At 35.5% G+C, this 11,042-nt stretch overlaps 1 protein-coding gene across 6 annotated transcripts in view; it reads right to left on the bottom strand.

Moving 5' to 3' along the window:
• The window catches only part of Ralyl (RALY RNA binding protein like), a 761,418-nt gene that overhangs the window by 215,555 nt on the left and 534,821 nt on the right, over positions 1–11,042 (bottom strand). The window contains exon 1 of one of the 6 annotated variants that reach the window (XM_004643084.3): positions 5,985–6,206. The exons of the other annotated variants lie outside the window; for them this stretch is intronic. Within the exon in view, the coding sequence (XP_004643141.2) occupies positions 5,985–6,171 (187 nt within the window). The 5' untranslated portion in view covers positions 6,172–6,206. Of the gene's footprint in view, positions 1–5,984; positions 6,207–11,042 lie in introns of those variants that run through there. 6 annotated transcript variants of the gene reach the window in all.

The following is an 11,042-nucleotide window of genomic DNA, read 5'->3' as shown; positions in this document are numbered from 1 at the left end:
ACACACAGAGAGACACAGAGAGAGAGGCAGAGAGAGGGATTCCTGCAGGCACAAACAGCCACTGACTACGGCCTGTAGAAGTCAGTGATTAAGGGCGTGAGGGTGACCAATATGAATTTCCACTTAAGGTCAATCTGTATCAGCGGTGTTATCAGTCATGTCTTGTACATCTCTGCTCAAAGCCACGGGCCCGGTGTGCATGCTCAATCAGATCACCCCGACTCTTGCATGCAGACACAATTCCATGGAGGAATATACAAAGCTACAATTTCTCAACTAGAATTCATGACAGAACTTGAGAGGAAATTGTGTAGAAATTTCAGGTGTCAGATCATAATTCCCAATAAGCATCAATAATAGAGAAATCAAAGGTTGAATTTAATAGTGCCCTCTTGAGGCCCCTTACTAGCCACACTTCACATCACATTTGAAAACCCAGATGATATCTTTAACTATAATAGAGAATGTCAATATTTGAGCTATTACATAATATAATAATTAATAGTTAATGATTTATGTTGGTTATAGGTTACAAAGAGAACACAGTATTAATATAAATATATTTGAATAGAATTTTTACCTTGCTACTTAATTTATTATAAACAATTTCATTAAGTAAGTATAACAAAGATTGTCTAAAACATTTTATTAATAATCACAGAAAACATAACTCTTTTTTTTAAAATCAGGGAAGAGTGAGCCTATCATTAATGCTGAGCACGAAGGCACAAATTCTATACCTACTGAGACTGCTGACAGCCTTGTTTATCACTGCAAATATTTACAGCAATCGTATCAAACTATCAATTTATTTTCTCTGACCCGAAGAATTTTAAAGAAAGCGTTGATACATCAATAACGCAAACATAATTATGCTTGATCTTAGCCAAAAGGCTAAAAAGTTAATGCAACAATACTTATAAGAGGACACATTGCAAAATATTTCTGGTCAAACAGTATTTATATCTTTTGAAATGCCACAGTTTGATTGCTTTACAATTAATGATTGCATTTGCTTGTCTAGTGCAGATCCACTGAGCAGTGTGTGTCTATACACATACAGAATAAAACCAGGCCCTCAGAGTGTAATGATTAAAATAGTCATTATTATAACTATTATTTTATTAAAGTATTATGATCCTCCTAGAAGCTATGTAGTTGTTCTTCAAAGTTAGAAATATATATATATATATATATATATCACATGAATTTAATGACAAATGAAATGCACTGTTACATTAGATTCTATGTTAACAATTTTAATCCAGTCCCTCAATGCCCACTGTTTCCTGGCCTCATCTATCGCCAGTGGCTCTAGACCCTGCACTCTGTGGCTCCTCAGTTATCCTGGTTCAGCAAGGACTCTGCCTGTGCTACTTCTACTGAGGGTTGGGCAGAGAGAGGCACAGCTTCTCCCTCACTGTCTTCACGTCTGAGGTGACCTTAGTAGGAGCGGATTTTCCTAACTACTACACAGAAAATAGATGTTCTCTATGTCATCTGTCAAAACTTCTTTCTGTCTTATTCAATTTTTTTCTCCATAGTACTTAGCACTACTGGCAAGCCATATATTTATATTTGTTTCATTTCCCCATTGTCAAAAGCATTTAGTTTATTGCTACCTCCCTAGTACTAGAAGAATGTGAGAAACAAAGTGGAAAGTAACAGGTTATCAAAACATAGTATTGAATGGATACACTTGATTAGCAGTAAGGATGATTTAGGTGAAAGTAATATATTACACGCTGAGAATTGCAAAACTAAGACTCAAAAATATCTCACATAAAACAAAGATAGAGATTAATGGAATAAACATAATTTTCCCTTATATATGATAAAATTGTTGAAATACACAAATTACATCATTCAAAAGAAAGAAGACTAAGAATAATTTGATTTGGACCTAGAGAGACCCCTATGAAGGATGTAGAATTTGAGTGAAACATATTTCTATGTGTGAAGAGGCAGGTGCACGTCATCTATGAAGAAGGAAAATAGTCAGCATATGGAGATAAGAGGATTGAGTGAGTTGTGAAGAAAACCCAGTAACCTACTAAAGGTTGCACTATAGGTGGTCAGGGATTTCTAATATATGAATGTCTATGCCACAAGATCATGCTTGTATTCATTTTCTAATTCATGCATTTTCCAACCTTTATGAATGAGGATTTTAAACAAACATTAAAATACAATAAGAGCTCTACATGATGTAGCATTTCTCTCCAACCATCAACCCCTGTCTTTTAAATGGAGGATTGAACCCAGAGCCTTGTGCGTACCCAGCAAGTGCTTAAATTCTGAGCAATATCCCCAACTCTATTCTAAATTTTATTTTGAGATACAGTGTCACTAAATTACCCAAGATACCCTAGAACTTGTTATTCCCCTGCCTTAGATTCTTAACCACCTGGAATTACAGATATGCACCACCTGTCTCAGCTCATAAATTTTTTTTAAATATGGTATTCCAAGCTATTAAGAATTTTATACAATATTTTAAAAATTTGGTTTTTGTTGAACACATACTATTTGTACTCACATATGTATGAGATACAATGATATGTTTTATTAATCAATATATTAGGAAATTGTGCATTTTTAAAAATGTGTTTTTAATAAACATATCTCAAAACTTGCAGTATAACACATGAACATGCATGTGACTATATCCACTCATGCATGTATCTCTTCATATATATCAATCATTTTCTTTATCCTACAAACAATGATTAACATTCTTATGGATGCTAGAACCCCTTTAAAACTGCATAGTCACTCATGGATCAAAAGCATGTAACCCCAGATCCATCACCTATGTTACCTAGTGAGAAATGATCTAATGTCTTGAGTTTGACACTGACATGTTGACATCTATTTGGTGGATGCATGGGGAGTTAGAGGTAAGGGTATTTTAGAAAGCTTCTTCCCAGCACAATCTGTTAAGTTACAGAAGAAACTACTGCCCACAGAGATAGTAGGTACTGGCCCAGGTTACAAATACTATCCACCATAATGCATAGTACCTAGGTTCCTGAAGTTATTATCAAGTATTTCCATGATAAAATAGACAAAGAAGGTGAGTTAATCTGAACTTAGCATTAACAATAAAAAATGCATATCTGTTCCATTTCTGCAAAATAAGATAAAATGTTACACCCTGAAAACTATATTTATACTGCTTGATTTGCAAGAGGGTTGTAGTAAGAAATTCTGTATTTAGTAGCAGATATATGCTACTCTCCTTTTCCTTTTATGTCTCTGTTCCAAGAACATATTCATTTCTTTAAAAGTTCTTCATGTGACTTTTTAAAGGCAAAAAATGTTTCCTCAAGGTCATCTGGTGATTTGGTGTAGAAAGTTACAAGTATGCCTTCTTTTACACATAATATAGAGAATTTAAAAAATTAAATGAACACTGTAATGTAGCTTGATATACAAATAAGCTTAATGTTAAAAGAAACATAAAGGTTATTCATAATAATCATGATTCCTAAGTCAACCTGATTTGTAAAATTAGATTTCTTCAAAGTGATTTCTAGTTATTTGACTCCGACAAAATCAACACCTGACACATGCAAATATTTTTAATGCCTTAAAATGCCACTTAGTAAATTCTGTATCTAATTGATAGTTGCAGTTATGCACAGTGAAAATCTCTTACCTGAATGAACTCTGAAACTGTTCATTTTTCATAGCAGTTGTCAAGTCAGAGATAAGGAAGAGAGAACTTTTCCCTCTCCGTGTCTCACACTCAAAATTATAAATAACCGACGTAGACACAAGTAAGGACTAGATCTCAAAACTCTACATAAATTTTGAAAAGCTCAGTGCAAATTATCCTTTAAATTCTGTCATACAAGTATTCTTGGTCTCCCTTGCTTTGAGCCCCTGACACTATCCTGTGTACCTTTCCCATCTCTCTAAAAGGAGGTTGCATTATTTTCCCTAAGAACCACTATGTTAAAAACCACAGAAAATGAGAAAATTTGAAAGTTAACTTATGTAGTATTTTAATTTGAAAGAAAATCACAAGAATACTCTCTCCTTTTTCTTGCAATGAGATTTTTGTTAAGAGCATAATCGTTGCCTTAACTGGAGAATAATTACCTCTAGGTGAGTTTATGACTTTTACAAGATTAAATACACACGCATGAAAGATATGACTGAAAATGGAAATGTTTTGGGTTTTCATTAGGAAATAACTTAGGTATTTTTCTGTATCTACAGAATGCAAACAATTGTAGCATTTCTCACACTTTTTCAAATATTATTAATGTAAGATAGCGATTCACTTAAGGGTTCTATTTGCTTTTATTGCAAAGATATCTATATATTTTAATTCTATTATTTTTTCTGTCTGATAGTGTATGATACTGAGATACAGAAACAGTTAATCTAACCTAATACAGCTAACTGATACAATTAAACGTAAGAACACATTAGATTTTTTTTAACTAAATCATTCCAGGACACCATACTATATTCATGCCTATATAATTATACATCTGCTGACTTGTCTCACAGAATTCACAATCTCTTCCTGTGGCTTAATCACAGACTTCAGCAAATACATTTTAGGGGAGAGACTGGGAATAACTGTTCTGTGAACTGTTTATTTGCATGTCCATTAAGGTAATGATTGCCCACAGAGGAAAACATCAAGTGGGTACATAGGAGTAAAGGTGCAAGATGACTTCTCATGCATAATTTAGATTCACTCTTGTAGGAGAAAACCCACAATTAATCAGCAATATACTGTAGGCTTCACACCAATCATTTATAAGGAATAGCAGTAACTGTTTTAGGCTGTTTCTTGATTATAAGAGAAAGCTGATGTCAAAAGGCATAGGGAATCAGTTGGGCAGTGCTGTTCCTCAGGGCTTTCCATGGTGCATAAAACTTTGAACAAGACAATTGTTAGTTTTCACATTTTAAGTGAAAATACATCAAATAATACATGAATCATGGTAAAGTACATTTCTATTATATATTAGCTTTTGGATAGATTGTTGCTGATGACCTCTCTGCTTTTTAAAAATATTTGATAGCATCTAAAGACATAAGGAATAATGAAAAGTACAAGCACTGATTATAGAGTAAGTTTCCATTACCCAACTATAACAGTAAATAGAGTCAGTGACAGGCAATTTAAGGCTCAGTCTGTTAATATCTACTTCACACAACAGAAAAATTAAAGTACTTTAGAGTTAGACTTACTAGAGAGAGATGTGATAGAAAAGCTTTTCATGCGAGGCATACTGCTTTACCATAGACAGTTTTATTAGAAGACAGTGATTTTTAGCTCTATCTTGGTTTTCAGTTCAATAGTGATCTCTGTTGTTGACTTTAGGCCAGACTAATTGTGCTGCTCCTTTCTAGTCAGAATCAGTTTCTTTACGGTAGACTGCAGATGACTCCTCTTAACCCTCTGAAACGGTGTCCTTAATGAATTATGTTACAAATACGCTTGAAGAAGTTTAGCAATGAATACTCTGCTACATATTCAGCTTATCATTCCCAATTAATTCTCTCTCTCTGTTCCATTCTGAACTGCTTTATTGGCTCTGAGAGTTGTAATTAAAATTGGATGAATAAACAGAAGTTTTAGGCTACCTTCCCAAACCCTTCAATCGACTTCCAGGAAAGAAAATCTATCACTCCTAGAAAAGCAAAAAAGAGAACTGTCCAGTGATCATGCCTGTATGAAGGATGCTGAGCTAGACTGAAATTGCATTTGATCTATTTCTCTGTTGATTTTGTAAACCTTTCCAAGGGTTTCCATAGTAACAAGCGAATTATCCCCTCTCCCCCTAACATCTTTCACAAATGTTACAGGGATAAAGATAAAGGCTAGGGTGGAAAGAGCTACAGAATCTTTTCCACTACTAGAATGTATCTGAAGAAGTCATGGTTAGTCTTTTAAGAAATCAAGTATGTTTTCTCCACCACAGTCATATGAAAAAGTTGGTTCAGGATCTACTTACATCTCTGATGTCTGCGTTTGCTCCTGTACATGGTCATTTTGAAAAAATCCGACTTTCTAAGAAATAATTGCTTTGACCACGGAGACAAAGAGACGGGTTGTGCTCCTGCTTTGCAGTAAGACTGTTGCTCACTGACAGAAGGTAACCAGCAATCACACAGTGAAAGCCAGGGAAATACCATTCTCATAAAATTACAGGGGAGATGCTACAGCCTATAACTACAATATCTAATGCAAATCTTCCACAGAAATTGTATTTTCTTTACCTTCTTCCAACCAATATCAGTTAAGATCTTTAATAAAATCTACACTATTAAGTGTTCTGCTTGAAGCATTGCTGAACTAAGAATGGCTTCACACATTCAGCAAGAGTAGTAAAACTGAAAATCTAAATATGAATGTAAAAAAACCTTGATTGGTTTCTACAGATATTAAAAGCTATTCTGTGAGTCAATATGCCTTTTAGCCACTCTAGAATACTGAGATTTATATTTTCTTTTGAAACTCTATTAAATTTTTTCCTTCTCTGAGTCTCTTATGCACTTTGTATATTCAATTATTGAAGCAATTATCACTTTTAGTTGTGTCTATTTCCTGAAAGACTGCATTTCGCAGGAAAATCAGGAACAGGAGGTTTTTACATTTGTACTCCCTGGACCTATCAGGGTAGGGGCATAAGACAGGGTCAAAGGTTCCATGAGTGCTTACTATATGCTAGGTGTGCTTCTTGCAGAAAGCTTTTCCAGAAGCTTGGATCTACATGCACTCTTCCTATCCTCATGTTAGCCCCCAGTTCTTCACTTTCACCATATTCAGGCATATCCTTACCTGAACACATTTTATACTGTCACCTCCAGCTGACTGGAGGAAGCTGTACTGTACTCTGCTCAGAGGACGATGCCTGGCACCAAGTAGACCCAGAAATGCTAACTCTATCAGACATGCCCAAGAGGGAATAATTTTAACAGCTCTTTATGTGCTCATTAGGTTGCCTAAGATTTAGTTTTTATTTACAATAAAGAAAGATTTAGATACAAGTAAACATTTTATGTAATAAGACTTCGTGATGACATATTAAATTTCACCAACTAGTCAAGTAGAAGCATTAGATATTTTCTTCTGTCAGAATCATTTTTTAAAAACTTATTTAGTACAGGGTCTACAGGGTCTCACTACACAGATTGGATTCATGGTGATCCTCCTGTTTTCAGCCTCTCAAGTGCTGGGATTACAGGCATGCACCACCATACCCAGTCTCATTCCCCACCTCAGTGTGCACTGGGGGTGGGGCTGGCACAGCATGCTGGGGATCAAACCCAGGTCCCTGCTCCTGTCTAAGCAGGTGCTTTAGTCTTCTAAGCTATCTGGCTGGGCCCAGAATCATTTTTTAATATATCCAAAATCCTAATTTACCTACTAGGAAGCTGGAGATAATCATCCTCATTACTTTCTTAAGGAAAAGGTCATTTCAGCGTAAACATATCTGCAGTAACTAATATATTTCATAATCATAGATAGCAAGAATACTCAAGAAACATTAAGGACTATATCTCTTTAGAGATGTATATACAAAATAAGATTTGACAAACAAATTTAAATTACATATAATTTTAAACCTTTTTAGTGAATTCAGACAATAGTCAAACACATACTTGGTGACTGAAGTTATTTACTTACTCAAGGCAAATTCCTGTCATTGTACATCTATCTTTTGGTCAGAAGCTTAATTTGAATACTTTCTTGATTTGGATAAATTGCACATAATCAAGATGTGAAAGCATATTTTTTAATTCACTAAAATAAACACATATTCAATAAGCAATGTTTCTTTAACAGAAGTTACTTGGCACTTCCTTAAACAAAATACCCCCAAAATGAGCAATTAAAGTCACAGAAATCCAAAGAAACAGAAAGAGTTTGACACCAGTGGTACATGTTTATGATACAAGTAAATATAGAGCTGATTATTTTTCATGAAATTCTCCTAATAATATGACAAAACTGCCATTGATTTTAACATTAACATTTGATTATATACCATAAAATCGGTCCTCCATTATCTATAAGTAACATCTCAGTCTGAAAAAGCATTTGTAGAGATTATATAACAATTTAATTGATTTCATTCATAAGTACAGCAAACCTCACCACCTCCCACCATCATACAACCTGACTCAATTCCTCCATTTGGTGGCCTTCACCTTTTGGACCTTGCACGGGGTTGACATTCTTAGGTTCTGTATAGGAATTTCCATCTCATCAGTCCTTTCTTACTCTATTTTTTCAGTGATATTTTTCAGTGAAGACAGGACACCTACTCCCATCCTTAAATCAAGGCTTACTGACTTGAATTCTAGAAGGCTTTTGGCCTTGAAAGTACCTGATGAATAAAATTCAAATTCCTAGGCAGATGGGAAGAAGGTAGGAGGGAGTGCTGAGAGCGGGGAGAAGCCTTGGGAGAGACGGTAACTGACAAAGCTTTAATCAGAACAATGGAAAGGAAAGATGTGTATTTTTTTCCCTTTGGAGACATGGCTCACTATGTTCAGGCTAGCTTTGAATTCACTCATGGCAATCCTCCTGCCTCAGCTTCCCAAGCGCTGGGGTTCCAGGTGTGGGCTACCACACCTCGTCCAAAGACACAGATTACATGTTCACACACAGTACTCCTTTTCCTTACTACCTTCTTCAAGGAACTAGAGTATGCTCATTTTTAATTTTTTTCTCTAAACATCAGCTTTCTGTCCCTCTAAGAGACCAAAAGAAGCCTTACTCACAAATATTCCTCTTCATCTTCTCTACAATCTGATTTTCCTTTAATAGAATCAATGTTTATAGTCTACACTTCAAATTCAAAATCAGTGAATTTTAAGTGTAAACTATAATTCAGTGATTCAGTCCTCGGGTTATCAGTGAGGACTGATAAACTGGGTTGAACTAATTATATTTAAAATCAAATAATTTTATCAACATTTCTTTTAATGGAAAGAACCCATTGGAAATAATAGCATCAGCTTTTTAGTTAAAAAAGCATAGCAGAATACCATATAGAAAGTGTGTGTGTGTGTGTGTGTGTGTGTGTGTGTGTGTGTGTGTAATTACTGTATGTCCAGTCCTGCACTAAACGTATATCAAGACAAAGAATCTTCACAAAAATTCTATTACTTAAGTATCTCTACTCTAATTTTGGAAACAGGAAAACTTCAGGGAAGGGGCAGGGATACTGCATGGCACAAATAGCTGTGCTGAGCTCTTTTAGTGGGAATTAGGCTGACATGATTTTAGGCCTGAAATGAGGGACAATGCACTGGGTAGCTTTAAGGGAGACATCTGCAAAAACGTAAAATAGTGATTTTGCTGGTGCCACCAGTAATGGGTGAAAATCAAGGAAATCATAAGTACTAGAATGCAATAGAGGGTGTGGACGCTGTTTAGTAAGTGTTAACACTGAGATAATACTCATTCGAGGCTAGGTCCTCAAAGTTTTATATGCATTATTTCACTGAACACAGATTAAAGCCAGAAAGGGAACATATGTATCATTATTGTGCTTTTTGTCCTCACCATCAGTGCCACCGTCCTCCTCCTCCTCTTTATTTATGGTTTCAGAAAAGTGAGGCTGAGGGGTTAAGAGTTGAGACTACAATTTCCCAAACTGCAAGATGCTTCAAATCTGGCTGCTCATTTACCAGAGCCAATGCAGGGGAACATGCCTTGTGAAAGAAATAATAGATGAGATGCCACCAGGGACACGCTTCCCTAAAACTAGAGCTGCTAAATATCTTCCAGGAGAGGTGAATACAATTATCTGTAGGGTTTTTGGTTTGCTGGCAGAAATATTCAACTTTGGAACCAAAACTCACTCAGTTGGAGCAACAGGTTTGCTTGGTTTTATATTTTTGACAACTTAAACATACCTTCTACATAAATATTTCCAAGAGTCCCTGGTCCCACACCTATTTACCCAGAGTCATGTTCCCCTATTAATAGATAATCTATAAAGGCTAAAATATTCAATGGCTATTGTATTAAGGAAATAGAAAATATCATGAAGTTTGGTCCAAGTTTTCATTTGTGATATTAACGCAAGGTGGGAGAAAATAATACTTTTCAAACAATATTTTCTTTTATCCTTCATTATTGTTCAAAGTGAAGTAAGGAAGAAAAGTATTCAATATTACTTAACTGTGTTTATTTAGCTTTTAAAATCTATTTAGAAAAAGATCTTTCATTTCTTAAAAAATATATATTTTTTGTATTTTAGGGAAGTGTCTACATGGTGTTCAGAGTCTCACTACTAGATCGGACTCACAGTGATCTGTCTGTTTACAGTCTCCCAAGAGCTGGGATTACAGGTGCATGCCAACACACCCAGTCTCAATTGCCTTCTCAGAGGGCCCTGGGGGCAGGGTCAGCATGGCAAACCTGGGGATTGAACTCCCGGACCCCTGCGCATGCTTGCAGGTGCTTTAATTCACTGACATATTTGGCTGGCCCATAATTGGATTTAAACATTAGGTCTTTATTCATTGCTTTGGACTTTCCTCAGTACCTAATTATAGTCAAATAACAAAATGTCTTTGAAAACATTCAGGGTTTGAAGTATTTAGTATGTACAAATATTAAACAAGCTCCTTTTAAAATGTCTTCTTTATAAGACCTGTTACAAGTGATCTTATTTTCATTGAATTTCTTCATTGGTTTTGAGAATTCATATGATAGAGACAGAGATCGTCACCCAAGCATCTCATGGGTTCAGAGGTGAGGTCTCTGGAAAGTGACCAAACACAGGGCACTTCACTCAGCAGTGTGCTTGGTGCCTAGTCGGTTCGGTGACTGAGTGTTGCAGGGTGGACAGCGGTTTAGAGGCACGTGGCCAAGGTGTGACCTGGAAGGGTCAGCTCCTTCCTTTTTTTCTTCCTTGATCTGTTTCTTTTTTTCTCAAAATTTTATTGATAAACAGATAACAATGAGACAGTTTCAAATCAAATTAGAAGTACAGTTTCAACTAATAACACACTGCATATATTCTTCTTAGTGGTTAATTGCTGTACAAGAT

The sequence above is a fragment of the Octodon degus genome, unplaced genomic scaffold, assembly GCF_000260255.1.
Source record: "Octodon degus isolate 3935 unplaced genomic scaffold, OctDeg1.0 scaffold00165, whole genome shotgun sequence".
Classification (NCBI taxonomy): Eukaryota; Metazoa; Chordata; class Mammalia; order Rodentia; family Octodontidae; genus Octodon; species Octodon degus.
Note: the sequence above shows the minus strand (reverse complement) of the source record. Positions and strands in the feature narration are given on the sequence as shown.